This window comes from Leptonychotes weddellii, chromosome 12, assembly GCF_054177405.1.
Source record: "Leptonychotes weddellii isolate Sample4059 chromosome 12, ASM5417740v2, whole genome shotgun sequence".
In the NCBI taxonomy this organism is placed as follows: Eukaryota; Metazoa; Chordata; class Mammalia; order Carnivora; family Phocidae; genus Leptonychotes; species Leptonychotes weddellii.
This window is the reverse complement of record NC_138380.1, coordinates 21,125,913-21,142,388: the sequence shown is the minus strand read 5'-3', so window position 1 is coordinate 21,142,388 and position 16,476 is coordinate 21,125,913. Positions and strand designations below refer to the sequence as shown.

At 42.5% G+C, this 16,476-nt stretch overlaps 1 protein-coding gene and 1 long non-coding RNA gene across 3 annotated transcripts in view; one reads left to right on the top strand and one right to left on the bottom strand.

Moving 5' to 3' along the window:
• Nucleotides 1-4,167, top strand: part of LOC145716486 (uncharacterized) — a 73,891-nt gene extending 69,724 nt beyond the window's left edge. The window contains exon 3 of the long non-coding RNA XR_014139157.1: nt 4,117-4,167. This is a non-coding gene — a long non-coding RNA (uncharacterized LOC145716486). The remainder of the gene's footprint in view (nt 1-4,116) is intronic.
• RBM28 (RNA binding motif protein 28) overlaps nt 1,171-16,476 on the bottom strand; it is a 30,985-nt gene continuing 15,679 nt past the window's right edge. For both annotated transcript variants that reach the window (XM_081800143.1, XM_081800144.1), the window contains exons 11-19: nt 15,619-15,692; nt 14,515-14,650; nt 13,447-13,511; nt 11,504-11,662; nt 8,292-8,441; nt 7,901-7,975; nt 5,313-5,569; nt 4,485-4,584; nt 1,171-1,723 (exon numbers count right to left, since the gene is read on the bottom strand). In XM_081800143.1, the coding sequence (XP_081656269.1) occupies nt 1,589-1,723; nt 4,485-4,584; nt 5,313-5,569; nt 7,901-7,975; nt 8,292-8,441; nt 11,504-11,662; nt 13,447-13,511; nt 14,515-14,650; nt 15,619-15,692 (1,151 nt within the window). In that variant the 3' untranslated portion in view covers nt 1,171-1,588. The remainder of the gene's footprint in view (nt 1,724-4,484; nt 4,585-5,312; nt 5,570-7,900; nt 7,976-8,291; nt 8,442-11,503; nt 11,663-13,446; nt 13,512-14,514; nt 14,651-15,618; nt 15,693-16,476) is intronic.

Below are 16,476 nucleotides of genomic sequence, written 5' to 3'. Positions count from 1 at the left end.
AAATCCGATTCCTTGTGACTTTTACTCATCTGCCTCCATATATCCTTCTGGGCTCTACCAACAGCTAATAACATTCCAAGAATTCCCTTCTCAGGCAAATCAGACCAGTTGCTTTCAGTTACTCATCTGACTTTCTAAACTTTTTAACTTTTTATTATGGAAAATTTCAAATGTCCACAAAAGCAGAGAGAACAGTATAATACATCTGCATTTACCTACGACCAGATTCAACAACAATCAACTCATGACCGATTGTGTTTCCATCTCTCTTTTTGATTTCCTTCACCAACTTGGTCATTAAATTTGTCTCATAGATGTGGTGTGGCCAACCCGGGGTATTAGCAGCTGACTCTCTGGAGACATCCCGTTTCTACTACTACAGCTAACCGTCCTATTACATGTGTGGCAGCCATACTGTTGCTTCATAATGTTGCTTCAAACTCTCCAACCGGAATTTATGCAGTAGGGCTTTTGAACCCCAGTGAAGGAATTTATGTTTGCTCCCAGTGATTTTCACCTTATCAGATTCAGCCCATTCCTTCACGCTACCGTAATCTTTTTTGGATCTTGACTCTCTAATATTTATTCACCATCCCTCCCAGCTTTTGTGATACCTCTAAAATTTTGGGAAATAGAGTCATCTCTATCCTCTTTGAGTTTAAAAGATTATGAATTAGAATGAATGAATTAGAAAAACAGTAGAGCCAAAATGGATCAGAGAAAACTTTGGTTCAATTCCTTACTCTACAGATGAGAAAACTAAGGCTCAGAGAGTCTGTGTCTGGTTCAAGGCCACCCATTAGGTAAGGCAGGACAAGCTAGAGCCTAGGCCTCATGCTCACCGCTCCCTCGACCAACTCCTACCTCTGTTAAGTCCCGAGGAAAGAAAAGGCGGGTCATCACCAGCCAGGCTAGTGACAGTGGGCCACTGCAAACTGATTTCTAGTCAACTGCCCAGAATAACCTACTTATCTGACAAATAATTATCAGGTGTTGCTCTCTGCCAGGCCCCACTGCTCTCAATGACTTTCCCAGTCTCTCCCACTCTCAGAGATTAGGTTGGAAATCATTTTTCTCCGTTCTTACTTAATTCCTGCATTATTTAGAACTATGTAACTGAATTAGAGTTAGGAATGTCAATGTTCATAAATAATAAAGGATTCACATCTATTAGAAATGAGAAATAGTTTGTTATTCAAAAAGCCAAAAAATAGCTCATTTAGAGGAGACACTTAACAAAATATACATCTTAAAAATTCAGTCCTCAAGAATCCTTTTTACAACTGTTTCCATTTGAGAAACAAAGGATTAAATGGGCAATAATTACAGATACAATTCACACAATAACTTGGATAATACACAATAAGCATCGTGATGTTTTTCTGAGATTTCTCTCTGTGGTTCACTAATCACGCACTGGGGAGGGCCCAAAGTTCAAATGTGCACAGCCCAGGGGGTCTCCCAACAAAGTGGCAGTGCCCTGGGGAGGAAGGGGGGTGTCCTTCCCTCAGAGAATAACATTAGGGGGAGGAGGGAGACCTGGGAGCTTGACAAAGAATCCAGCTTCTTATCCAGTCTGCTGCCACCATCAACTGTCAAACCATTTGCTCCTCTTTGCAAGAGGTACTCCTTTAGAAGGTCCCAGTAATTTCTGCTTATATTGTTCGACCAGCTGATTGAAGCGGATTTCGGTCTTATTTCCCTTAGCTTTTTTCCCAGAGGCCTATAAATGAAAGGTAAGGAAAAACAAGATCAATTTCAAGCACTGAATGTCACCTTACCTTCATGCCACCCAAGAGAGAATATAAGAAATCTTGTCGGCCATAGGAGGTGGACATTCAGAGAGTGACCCTTAGAAAAACCCAAAATGAACCATCCATTGGCAGAAACCAGACCAGGAATGCCTAAGAGAAGGGCCCCACTAAAACACTGTGCAGATGCTTCAGAGCTCTCACTCTCAAACGCTTCTGCAAGAACCTTCTCGCAGATGAGTCAACCCAGAGTTCGCACCTTCTTGCTGGCCCTTTCCCTCAAGGAGAATCCTGCTTATGGGATTTCAGAGATAGAGCTCTGTAAGATAGTACGGTATGGGTCAGACTTCCCAGAGGCACAGATTCCTTGAGTAGGAGAAGCTAATGCTTCTTTTACCCTTGAAACTTAAAGGAAAGGGACAAGAGAAGGGGAAAAGAAATCTTAACCTCAAATGTTCAAGAATGTAGAACCACAATTTTCTACTAAAAGGAACTAGGGCTGCTTGGAAAAATGGCTAATGCCAGGACCAGGAAAGAAATATGTAAGATGAGCTGGGACATCTGGTTGTACCAGAAAGCAAGGACACCACCAAAGGCAGGGCATATCAGAAGGACTCAGGAGCCAACCTGAAGGGCCTTCTGCTGGCCTAAATGGGACAAGAATAATAACTGCATTTGATTGCAACATATCAGGTATATAAAAACTCAGGAATCTGGGGTGCCTGGGTGGCTCAGTCGTTAAGGGTCTGCCTTCAGCTCAGGTTATGATCCCGGGGTCCTGGGATCGAGCCCCGCATCGGGCTCCCTGCTCGGCAGGAAGTCTGCTTCTCCCTCTCCCACTCCCACTCCCCCTGCTTGTGTTCCTGCTCTCGCTGTCTCTCTCTCTGTCAAATAAATAAATAAAATCTTAAAAAGAAAACAACAACTCAGGAATCTGTAATACTAAAAAGATCTTATTGGTCACCATAGGAGGTTGGTAGGGCACCAACTCGTTACTCTGAAAACTGATAAAGAGAAATTAAATCAAGCATTTATCCTGCCTTTCCTATACATATGGTATTTCATGGTAACCATATAGTTGACAAGGGAAGATTTTTTTCTCTAGAATTCTACCAAAATAATGCAAAAGAACTGAAAAACAAACAAACAAACCCAAAAACAAAACGCTAGAAAATCACCATTCTGCACCCCATATTGAAATCATGGATCTAGACAGTAATCATCAATGGGTGCTAAAACCATTAGGTGAGAGACTGATGGGAACTTCACAAATGGAAGAGAGGAGGACAATCTCTAAGCCTACAGATCTACTAATCAACCTGAGCATCAGCTAAACATGGGGTAACCAGACGTTATGTGCCTTAGGATGCTGATGCGACAGAAAGCCCAGCACCACTCATGAAATACTCTTGCCAAGAAACCTGAACTTGAGGGGCACTTGGCTGGCTCAGTCGGTGGAGCATGCGACTCTTGATCTCGGGGTTATGAGTTCAAGCCCCACACTGGGTATAGAAATGATTTAAAAATAAATAAAATCTGTACAAAAAGAAAACGAAAACTGGACTTGAATCTAATCAAGCCTGTACATCTAACTACCAGTTTATAGACAATACCCAGGCATCACAGGACAGGCGAAATGACACAAGGCAGCAAGCAGCTAAACTCAAAATGTAATACATTCTAAAGGGCAAATAACTCAGTTTCTCCAACAAATTATCAGCATGGAAAAAAGGGGGCTGATGAGGAAGACTGAGTTATTATAGGAAAAAAAAGATTTAAGAGATATAAAAACCAAATGTAATGTGTGGACTCTGTCTGGATCTTAATCTGTACTAACCAACTACAAAAGAATATTTCTGAGGTAACTGGGGACATTTTAATACGGGCTGCATATTATATGATATTAAAGGCTTCTTATTAATTTCATTAGATATGATAATGGCATAATATGTACATATTTTTAAGGCCCAGTCAGTTGGAGATGCATTCTGAGGTATTTTTCTGAGCAATACACCTCATTTTCATATAAGGCATATTTACATGTGAAGCTGAGTTTGCCTTAATATACTCTGGGCAGGGGGCGGTATGTATGAAGAATAGGTAAAATAAGAGAATGACTGAAGTAGAGAAACTAACATGTGGGTTCTTTCTACTTTTATTTTATTTATCTATTAATTTAGTTAATAACTTATTTATTTACTTATTTCTTATTTATTTTATTTAAGATTCTTTTAAGTAAAGCTCCATGCCCAGTGTGGAGCCCAACTGGGGCTTGAACTCACAACCCTGAGATCAAGACCTGAGCTGAAATCAAAGTCAGATGCTTAACCGACTGAGCCACCCAGGCGCCCCTAAGATTTTTAAGTAATCTCTACACCCAGCATGGGGCTCGAACCTACAACCCCGAGATCAAGAGTTGCATCCTCTACAGACTGAGCCAGCCAGGTGCCCCCATTTCAAGTTTATTTATTTATTTTTTTGAATAATTTCTACATCCAACATGGATCTCGAACTCATGACTCCAAGATCAAGAGTCACATGCTTTTCTGACTGAGCCAGCCAGGCGCCCCCAGGTTCTCTCCACGTTTACAACCCCACACCTCGACAGCCTCTAAAAGAGGGTGTTGCAATCCAGAAGCCCTTTCTTTTTGCTTAACTAATCAGGGCACAAAAGTGGCTACCAGCTGAGGCACAGCCTTGCCATACCAAAGCCTCGTGCCCTACAGAACTCACCTGCTTGGAAGGTAACATCTGCTTCTCTGGCTTCTGCTGGGTCATCTGGGGCTTTGGCTTTTTGGGAGGGAGAGACTTCACTTTGCCTTTGTCCCGCAGCCTGAAATAAGAGGTCAGGTAAGTGTCACTCTGAGTTCTCCCTCTAACTGGCACCTCCGAGGCCAACTCAGCCACAGGATAAAATTCCTTATCTTACACTGGCTCTTTCCTAAGCCCAGGATAAGTCATTCTAAAAAGGGAAACTAACAGAATAGCCTAAGGCTTAACATTTTTATACTCTTTTATTTCAGCTTAAAACCTCACGGGATTCCCCAAAACCGTCATTTATTTAACAAATATTTTGTAAAGACTGACTTTTGTTGATAGCATGAATCTGCTGCCTCAAACAGGATCTGCAAGATGAACTCAAGTACGTGGGCCTCAGCTGACAGAGACAGCCCTCTGGGTGGGAGGAAGCTCTTCAGATGAGGAAAACAATGGCACAAGAGCTGCCCTAGGAGTTCCTCCGAGGCCCCCTCCACTAGTCCTATTCCAGCCTCCAATTGTTCCAACAGCGGCATGTCTGCCAGTACAGAGATGCTTGCACGTTAACCCTTTATGGGGACTGACACAGTGCTAAACGTACCTTTCATCCAAACAAAAGCCACAAAGAGGAAAAGGGCTAAGCAAAACCAACCCCTCCGAGGAGCCACCCGCTGTGCTACGCCACCACTCTGCATCTCACCTAATTTTGGGGCCTCGGTGCGAGGGAAGCACCAGGACCTTCTGCATCTCACCTAATTTTGGGGCCTCGGTGCGAGGGAAGCACCAGGACCTTCTGCATCTCACCTAATTTTGGGGCCTCGGTGCGAGGGAAGCACCAGGACCTTTCTTCTCTTCTTTCCATCAGGCAGCTCCACCTGCTCCACTTCAGCCTTGGTCTGGAACCCTGTCCACGAGGACGAACGCAGCTTCCCCTTCTGCTCCAGGGGGGCCTTGCTTTGTTCCTGTGGGTGGTTTTGAGTTGCTTTCCGTTGCTGGTCTTTTCCAAGTGCTGGTTGTTCCTGCTGGGGCTCACCATTTGCAGGCTTGGATTTCACTTTTTGCTGCATAAAACAAGAGACTGCCATCTAGTTTCTGGATGAAGTTTATTTGCTGGAAACACTCAGCAGAAAAGGAGGTTTACGCGAGCTTAGTGAAAGAAGGAGAAGTCTTCCCCTGAATAGTTAGAAATTATAGGAGAGTGAATACAAGTTTACAGGCCCTGACATAGTAACAGACGGCTACCAGGTTGGGGGACACAAAACCACCACTTCCCTTTCCATATGCAGGAACAGGGGAAAGTACATGCACGCCCAAGACGCGAAAGCCAGTAGGAAGAAAGAAAAAAGAAAAACCAGTAGCATGGGGCAGTTACTAAACAAATGCGTGATGGGAATCCCAGAGGGAGAAGAAAGAAAGGAACAGAAGAAATATTTGAAGTAATAAGAGAATTTACCAAACTTAGTGACAGACACTAAACATACTATTATTTAGTATTTAAGTATTCCTTTAGCAGGAAGCTCAGCCAAATACCGAACAGGATATATACCAAAAACTCTCTACCCAGGCATATCATACCAAACTGTAGAAAATCAAAGACAAAAGTGAAGATCTGGAAAGAAGGGGTGGGGGGTGAGATAAAGAATACCTTACCTACAGAAAACAAAGATATCATTACACTGAATTTCTCTTCAGAAGCCATGTAAAAAAGAACAGAGAAATATTTAAGTTTGGGGGGGGAAAAGTCACCAACCTAGAATTCTGTATCCAGTACAATCATCCTTCAAAAGTGAAGGAGAAATAAAGACTTTCTCAGACAAACAAAATTAAAAGAATCTGTCACTAGGGGACCTGTCTTGCAAGAAAGGCTAAGTGAATTTCTTTAGAGAAGGAAGATGACTGAGGTCAGAAACTCAAATCTACATAAAGAAAGGAAGAACACTAGAGAAGGAAAAATTGAAATGAAGACTAGGAAAAGATGCTATGAGAAGGAAGACATAAAGTATGTTACGAATTTATGCTGCACTGTGGTAGAAGGAAAAAAAGAGCCACATTAAATTAGTGTAATAACTGATACAACAAAGATCCATTATATGCCTGTAACGCGCCAGTCTCCGTTTCTAAGAAAAGGGTACAGAGGGAAAAAATAGTGTCTACCTTTGAGGACTCACGGACCAGTAGAGGATTAGAGACACACAAATAAGGCAAAGTGAAAAACTAAAGACCTTAAGGAAGGTCACGAAAGTACAAGTTATGAGGTCTTACCTCTTTTGAGAAAGGTGGGAAAATGCTACTTGAGGAAGCACATTTGATCTGAATATGGAAACTGTGTAGAAGTATCCTTTAGTCCGGGAAAGGGGCACTTTTACACAGAGAGAGCAGTATGTACAAAAGTATAAGCAACAAATAAAGCCATCTGAATCGTTTTTTAAGCCTCTAGTTTCAGAATCACTCTGAAGCAAGAGCTTAAGGCAGTAAGTCAGTCTCCACCTAGGACAACAAAGCTACCTCAAACAAGAACCAGATCCCAGATTTTCCTACCCAGGACCGCTGTATTAACCACTGAAACTGCTCTTCCATTGGCCAGGCCCATGGTACACACCACAAAGACTGCAGATGTTTGGTATATAAGCAAATTCAGGTATATTATCCATGAAAGCTGTAGCAGTTATGGTATCAAGAATACTCTGGCCTTCTAGTCCTAGGGCAAGAGGGGTAAGAGAATGAGTACTGATTATGCGCTGACCAAGCACTGTGACCATTTAATCCTTATTGGTCATGTGAGGCAGATACTGGTAATCCTATTTTACAAACTAAACTGAAGCTGAGAGAGGTACTTAACTTGCCATGGAACTCAGGGGTACGGCCTGAGTCTGAACATGAGTAACCGTGTTCCCGTTCTTTCCTTTACACCACACTAGATTAAAAACAATACTAAAACTATCAGGCAGCACGTTTCTGGAGCCATCTAAGAAGAAGGAAGAATTACGGAAGAGATAGCTGAAATCTACAGCAATGTAAAACTTTCATCTGGGCCATTACCTTTGACAGGCACGTCACCAAACACTGAACTGCTCTTACTTATTGCTAATAACATCAGCCTGATGCTCCCCTCTCCTTCCTTTCCCCTCTGTGGACCTATCACAAGAAAGGCCAGCAGAGAAGATGGCCCGGAGAGTTCTAGGGAACTAAGAGTAAAGGGTAACAACCTAATGAGGTAGAGACCTACTTCAAGGGTGCAGAACCACAAACTGAACAAAATAGGAGTTTAAATATAGCCTGAAAAAGACTGTTTTAACTGAACTTAAAAATAGTAAATTTTATGTTAGGTGTTATCTGACCACAATTTAAAAAAAAAAAACAAGCAAAAACAGAAAAACATTTCAGTTCTATACCAGGCTGCGCTGAATCCTCAGTTCCTTTATTTTAAGTTTTCTTCGATCCTCCAAAGAGAACTCCACTATCGGTCTCTGTGTCAGAAGGAGAATGTCATTCAGTAGATTTCTTAAGTTTCTGAGTGCAGTGAGCTGAGCTGCCCCCACCCCTGCCCCCTCTCTTGCTCACTTACTCTACTTAAAGGTAAGAGGCCATTTTGCACAAAGTCTATCCAATTTAGATTTCAATTCCTGCTAATCATCTTATCAGCTGAACCACTGCTCATTCCCTCCACGGACTGGCTACCCTTTCCCATCACACACAAGTCAGAGGACACTGGACATAAAGGAGAGAAATGGTTTTCTGCAAATGGCCCTCAAGGAACAGGTCCGCCCACAGGCTGAGGCTCACCTTCAGAGGCCCAAAGATCTCTGGATTGTTGTTGATGTGGCGTAGGGCTGTCAGGGCATGCCCGTGCTCCTGGAACTCTGCAAAGGCGTAGCCCAGGGACTGACCCTTAACTTTCCCATGCACTCCTTTGAGGTCTCGCATCACCCTACACTAGGAGTAGAATAAGAGAAAGAACCCATGATTACAGGATGAGAGCATGAACAGACTCCCTGCAAAATCAGGTGATTGCAACAGAAGCCTCATCCATATCACTGCCACAGCACTCATACTGCAGTAATACCTACCAATGTCTTACTAGAACACACCTACTGAAGGCATAAAACCAATTAAATAGACACTTTCTAGCTTTCTAAGAGTTTACAGAGATCCACAAAAACCTATAAATAAGCATGCAAATAAAATACCCCCCAATTATAATAGCCAACTGTGAACAATACATACAAGTTGAGAGGTATATGGTACTTTAAATGGTGTAAGTTATCAGTGAGGATGAAGTGCTGTCCATAGATCTCATCACTGAAGAAGCCACTCAGAAAGGAAATTACTAAAGAAGAAAAAGAAGGCCTGATGGCTTTAGTTTAAGAAAGACATCGGGGGGCGGGGGGTGGGCGCCTGGGTGGCTCAGTCGGTTAAGCAGCTGTCTTCGGCTCGGGTCATAATCCTGGGGTCCTGGGATCGAGCCCCATGTCTGGCTCCCTGCTCAGCAGAGAGCCTGCTTCTCCCTCTCCCTCTGCCTCTGCCTGCCACTCTGCCTACCTGTGCTCTCTATCTGTCGAATAAATAAATACAATCTTTAAAAAAAAAAAAAAGACAGACATTGAGGGGCTCAGTCGGTTAAGTATCCAACTCTTGATTTCACTCAGGTCAGGATTTCAGAGTCGTAAGATCGAGCACTGAGTTGGGCTCCCCACTCAGCAGGGAGTCTGCTTCTCTCCCTCTCCTTCTTCTCTCTCTCTTTCTCAAACAAACAAATAAATCTTTTTGTTTGTTTTTGCTTTAGGCAAATTTTATTTTATTTTATTTTATTTTTATTTATTTGTTTTTTATTATGTTATGTTAATCGCCATACATTACATCATTAGTTTTTGATGTAGTGTTCCAATAAATAAATCTTTAAGAAAGACATTCAGGCATGGGGAAGGGCCTGCCTGACATAGCCTCAGGAGTATAGGAAGAAGCTTCAGCTGGCTTTGCTCAGAGTTCAGACCTTCTCTGGCATGATTTTTCCTTAAATCCTTAAGCTGAATGTAATAGGCATCCTGGGGCATCGAGGATACCATACCATAGTAGCATATCTTGGAAAAACTGATTGGTTACATGCTATTACTCCTGGAAGCTGTAGTTCTGATGTGATGGAGACATCTAGGTATTAGGACACCTGGATGCTGCATGTGGTATACTTCTGGTGCCTATACTGTCCCTACAACTGTGCCAGGTACTGTAGGGAAGTTAAGAAAAGCTCCAAGTGAGGTTCCTGTCCTCAAGAAGCTTATGATCCTGCTGAGATACTATACCTACACATATTAAAGAATTCAAGAGAAAATTCAAGGGGCGCTGGGGTGGTGTAGTCAGTTAAGCGTCCAACTCTTGGTTTCAGCTCAAGTCAGGATCTCAGGGTAGTGACATGGAGCCCTGCATGGGGCTCCATGCTCAGCGTGGAGTCTGCTTGAGATTCTTGCTCTCCCTTTCCCTCTGCCCCTCCTGCTCGTGCTCTTTCTCTCTCAAATAAATAAATAAATCTTTAAAAAAAAAAAATCCCCTTAGGGCGCCTGGGTGGCTCAGTTGGTTAAGCGACTGCCTTCGGCTCAGGTCATGATCCTGGAGTCCCGGGATCGAGTCCCGCATCGGGCTCCCTGCTCGGCAGGGAGTCTGCTTCTCCCTCTGACCCTCCCCCCTCTCATGTGCTCTCTCTCATTCTCTCTCTCTCAAATAAATAAATAAAATAAATAAAAAAATAAAAAAATAAATCCCCTTAAAATGACAACAGAGTTTTAAAATAAATAAATAAACAAAATAAAGAAAAAATTCAACACAATGCAAATATTGTAAAACACATGAATTTCCCTAACTGGGGGTGCCTGGGTGGCTCAGTTGTTAAGCATCTGCCTTTGGCTCCGGTCATGATCCCAGGGTCCTGGGATCAAGCCCTGCTTTGGGCTCCCTGCTCTGCGGGCAGCCTGCTTCTCCCTTTCTGTCTCCCTCTGCTACTCACCCTGCTTGTGCTCTCTCACTTGTTCTCACTCTCAAATAAATAAAAGCTTTAAAAAACAGATTTTCCCTAACTGATGATAGGTCTTCAATGTACAGGCACTTACTAAGCGTTGTGGATGCTGATACGAGAAATTACACAACTGACCTCTACGCCAGTAACACTTCGAACAGTTTTACTGAGAGCGGCGTCAGATATGTGCTGATACGTTCACATTCTCCCATGTAATTCCCCAAATACCAATGCCATACATTTTGAAGAGATTTTCCAGGATTAGGAAAACAGTTTACAGTCACAAATCAGAGCAAAGTAGATTTATAATATTGGCTGTGTTACTTATTCAATAAATACAGATTGAGAGATTACTGTGTTGCAGGTACTCTGCCAAGACCTGGGAGCAATGACAGACCTCCTCTCCGAGAGCTCATTCTGGTCGGGAGAAATGCCTGTCAGACAATGACAGGACGGTGTAACAGTAAGTGCCGTGACAAAGGCTTGCAGAGGGTGGGGCAGAGGAGAAGTCTCTGTACTCACACGGCGGTTTAATCAAATCTCGGTGCAAATCCAGTGTTTGTCTAATACAACTACAACTGCTGAAGACCTGCATGGCTCTCTGTGCTTACCACATAGCACTTTCCATACAGTAAGAGCCTAGATGGCACTAAAATGTTCTTCTAAAGAGCAAATTACACAGATTATTTTCTCTGCAGGAAAATTAACATTACAGCACCTACTATGATGCTGAGCACACAGCAAGCATTCAAATTAATTCATGAGGGCAGACACTTCCTCACATTCTGCTGCAATTTGGACAATGCGTGTGAAAGGCAGTTCTAAGAAGAGAAAACAAACAAACAAACATGAAAACTGCCAAACTCAGCCTCATCTGTTGACAATGCACCCAAAAGAAACTGTCAATCTACTAGCACCACAGTCTGAAATAAACGTTCAATGTGATCCAAGATGAGTACCAAACTTCAGAGTGGGCACGGCCAATTCTCACCTCCTTGAGGCGTACCCCCTTCTCCCCTCGGGTGGCACTCAGCAGCAGCTTTCTGAGCTTTTTGTCGTCCACACCCTTTGGGAGGTTGTGCAGGCAGAGCCTGGTCTGGGACACAAAGATATTCTGGTCCTTGAGTTTCTGATGCTTCAGCAGCTCAAACTGAAAGAACAACAAATTGTTAATACAATCCACCCTTTAAAATTGCAGGTTCATAATTCTCCAAAAGCAAAGAACTGTGACCACCACCCCCCATCCAATAACCACACATATGGACAAAAGGAGGGAAATCACCCACCTTCAGCCTTATGATGCCTAGCACAGGGAAAGAAAGGTTCAAAGAGGCAAGATGGTGAATAGTTGGTAAGATCATGGGCTCTAGATTCAGACTAAATTGGAAATCCATCCCTAACTGGAGAAGTTACATGAAATTTTTTAAGCCTCAGTTTTTCCCCTCTACAAAGTGGAACTGTAGGTCAAAATACCAATCTCTCAGCACTGATGTAAGGCTGAAACGAGGTAATATACAAAAAAAAAAAAAAATCCCAAACTCAAAACCCGGCCCAAAGCAAATAATAAATAATATTGTGCTTACCATCTATGCCTAGTCCTTATCTGCCCACCAATTCAAGCTATTTATCTAGTCCTTCCAAAAGGAAATGGAATTTGTTTAAAGACTACTTGATAGAATGTTGTCTCAACTCTGCCACCTTGAGGCAAAAGACGGTCCATGACCACAGAAATGAATTTAGCTTCTGGAGCATTGGACTCAACTATGCTGCACAAAACACTAGTCCCAGGGCAACGTCTGCTAAAGTGAGAGGGTAACATTCTTCTCCCAGTGTGTTTTTTAAAAATCAGGTTGGTAGAAAAAAGTTTAAATTAAATTTTTTCTTTTACCAAGTCTTATTTCTGCTGTTCCTTATCTGGTAAAGGTACTAACAAATCACAAAATAAAGATACTCTGGAAATGAATATTAAAGGGTTATTTGAAGAGGCTCTCATGCCTGAGCTCAACAGTATGATTTTTCTCCCAGGAAAAGCTGTGCCTGTTGTGAATTATAATGCATATAATCTGAGCTTTTTGCTAGAAAAGTTTGTTCTAAGGGAAAATTAAAATGTGTCACTATCATGTTGTGATCAGAAAGGGGCATACAATGCCCACCAAATACCATGATTTCCAGATGCTCACTACCAAAAAAAGTTGTGAACACGAGAGTAGAAACTGTATACAGGAAAAACACACTGCTTCTTGGTGTCATTATATTCTCATCTCTCTTCTTCATCTTCTGTACCTTCAAGCTCCAAAGCTCATTCTCTTCATGGTCATGCCTCTTTATCATTCTAGGCTGGCTTATTTGAAAGTAGGCTACTTGGGCTAAAGTTAAAATTATTTCGAATGAACACTACTAAGCAGCAAAGAAACTCAATGATATCAGTTATCAGTGGAAACTCCCATGACATGGAGTTTTCCTAAGATGATTTTACAATCTGGACATAGCCCCCTACCAAAAAAGGACATCTTAACTCTTCCTCCTAAGACCCACATCTACCTCCTTCCCTACTAACTACAGCCCATTCTGATCTTCCTTTCTTAGGTTATTCTGCCTTTACACTGACACCTAATTATATATAGCCGTAGCCTCTAAGTGCCTATCGCATTTTGTAGAAGCATACTATTTGGCAAACATTTACTGCTGAGCATTGGGAAATTAAAGAATAAGACCCAGTCCTTATAATGGCATACAACGCTCACATAATATGATGTACAATGTTGGGTTATTTGCTGTTTTACCCGTGTGCTTCCCTCTAACAAGACTGTAAGCAAGCAGGGTCTGTGACTGATGCTTGGCTCTCTGACAGGCACCTCCAGCATTGAATAGCTATTATTTATTGATTTATAATAAGTCATGCAGAACTTGAAGGCTGGTGCCTAATCTACCCACCCTTTCTCTTTTGGCCATATCAGCAGCGCTCACACCCTCGGCAGCCTTAGTCCCAGCACGAATCACTGCAAAAAGAGGGAAAAAGGCCAAGACATCAGCAAAGGAATCTTCACTGAGCAATAAGAGGAATGTGATTTGAATGATGCAAGCTCTTTGTACAGGGCCCAGAGGACTATGCTGGCCAGGACATAGTGGCATTTGGGTAGGTCCAGAAATAGGCTACAGGGCTAAGTTCTCAGCTCTGCGCTGCTCTCAAGGACTAAAACTGAACATTTTGTGAATTTGTTCCTCTTCTCCTTCCCTCCCCTCAAAAAGCATCATGTGCGTATGCCCAACATCAGATGGAAAGGCCTAGAAGAAGTTCTGAAAACAAGTACATTTTAGGTATTTGGGATACAAAAATGCTCCACCTATACCCTGCCCTTGGAATTTTAGTGTTCCTCGAGTACTTGGGGGTCAGTACTAGGCAGTGAGTTAAGCCAACCTGAAAACAGCCACCTGGCCAAACAGAGGCCTAGAACCAAAGGCTAAGAGCCTTACACCACCAGTCTGGGCTGTGCGGCTGTGCAGCAGGTAGGCTGACAAATACTGTATGACCTAGAGGAAGGGATTCTTCGGTTTTGTTTTGTTTTTTAATTGAAGCTAATTTCTGATTATCCTTCTGACATTAAGGGAAAGGTACTGGGTGCACATTTTAAATCTATGAATAATTCAGAAGGGTAATTTTAGTCATAATTTTCAACTCCTTCAGAAAAACTATCAGAAATCATGACAAGAAGCAAAGGTAATTTGAACTTTTCCTCCCTCTTTGCCCTGCTAATCCTCTGACCTAAAGGTCTCAAGGCAAGCAGGCAGAAAGGAGAATGGGACTGGTTAACCGACAAACTGAGTGAAGGCTTCCTAACAGAAAGACCCATCTGCTCGAGTGGAATAATAATGTAACGCTGTTGAAGAGGACATGTGGGTTTTGAATGTGAAACATGCCCCCAGACATAGCGTTGCTGGTCACTGTCATGGCCCAGGGCCCGCGGGTCAGAAGCCGGGCTCACCCCCCCTTCCACTACTCACAGCCTTCTCGGGCCAGGTAGAGGCTCCGGGTCCCAGTAGGCTTCTTCACCTTCTTTGTCTGCAGCTTTGCAGCCTCATCACGGGTCACTGCCAAGTCGACCCTGAGCTGCCGGCCATCCAGTTTAAGCCCACCACCCTGTAACAGATTGCAACCCTCTCCCTTAAAATTCACAATGAGTAGAGACAAAGCCCCCAACAAGGAATGCCAAGGAAAGGGAAAACAGCAAATCCCAATTATGCTATGGAACCCAACCCACAGGATGTTTTAGCCCAGGTGGCTGCACGTGGACTACTGAGCCTAACATCTAGTATAGCTGTGCAAAAGACCATGTGTATACTGAGGGCAATTGGTAGCAATTTATTTTATGGGAATTGATTAGGCCCAAAGTAGGCCCAAATTGAGGAAAATTGATCTATATAGAGCCAATTTTATTAAATTCTAAAGAAAGCTAATGAAATGGTAGTATAAACTCTACTTAAGAGAATTTAAGAGATAATGACAATACAGGATAACTTATCTCAAAACACTATACACTTGCTTATAGAAGACACAGAAAACTCCATCACCCATACATTTTTTCTCATTGACTCCACTTTACAGATGACCTTAATCCCTTCTTGTCCCAACCTTTCATGTCATCAGCCTATGACTGAGGCTGACATACAGACAGTGATTAATAAACATTAGATATATTATTATACCTGCTTCCTCACTTATAAAATAGGTATAATAATTGATCTTTTTTTTTTTAAGTACACTCCATGCCCAGTGTGGAGCCCAACACGGGGTTTGAACTCACAACCCTGGAGATTGAGACCTGAGCTGAAGTCAAGAGTCAGACCCTCAACCGACTAAGCTACCCAGGCACTCCAATAGGTATAATAATTGTAATTACCTTACATACCCCTGCAGAACTGACATAAGGATTAAATAAGGTAATACATGTAAAGCTGAGTGCCTAACACACACCAAGTGCTCAATAAGTGTTAGCTTTATTATTATTATATTATTGACAGTACTAAAAAGCCGGGCATAAACAGCAGATGCTGGTGTTCGGAGCCACTATGCCCTAAGTTAAGGGGTAAAAGAAATGTCCTCCTTACCTCAATCTCTGGAGAAGCAGCTTCAAGGCATTTCTGAGCTGCTTCTTGAGTCATGAACTGGGCAAATGCACAACCTGCACAGAGAAACAAAATTAAGCGAGATGCCCAACCCCTATGGCCCACCAGGATGCCAAAGATGACGCTACAAATGGCGGGCTGACACAGAGTGGAAGGGGGAGCAGCGTCCTTCTGTTAGGGGCTAGGAGACAGGCACTGCGCCAGGCACTGAAGGTTCAAAGATAGATGGGACATGGGCTTACAATGAAATTTTACTATTACTTCATCTTTTCCAATGCTTCTTAGAACTTTAGTCTCATCGTTGCTCTCCTTAGTAAGAAAAAGCCACAAGATATGGTAGAGAAATTCCACTTAAATCAGCATTATTTACTGGCTTGCCTTTTAGAGGACTAAAAAATGAGGCAGGAACCACCTAACCTGAAATTAATTACAGATCTCACTGTCCTCAAAGGCACTTGGGAAACATCAGATATGGGCGGACTGGCCTCTTGCAGTCAAAGTCCCTGGCCTCTATCACACAAATACAGCAGTGAACCAGAAAGCCATAAGCTCAATTCTTGACTCATACCCTCAAATTTGCACAGGCTCACCTATCACTGGTTAGATGCAGAGCCAATCAATCCATCCTAATTTCTGCTATTGATAAAAAGCAGTTTTTATCAGCAAAGAAAAAAAGTTCACCTTACAGTAGACTCCAAAAAAGAAATACAAGTTTCATACTATTTTGTTAGTATTCCTTTATACAAATTTAAATATTCCCTCATATATGAAAAAAATGTCGTATTTCCTAGAGCTACTGGGACATTGACTGATCTTTTGTTCTCTAAAAGAATGAATGGC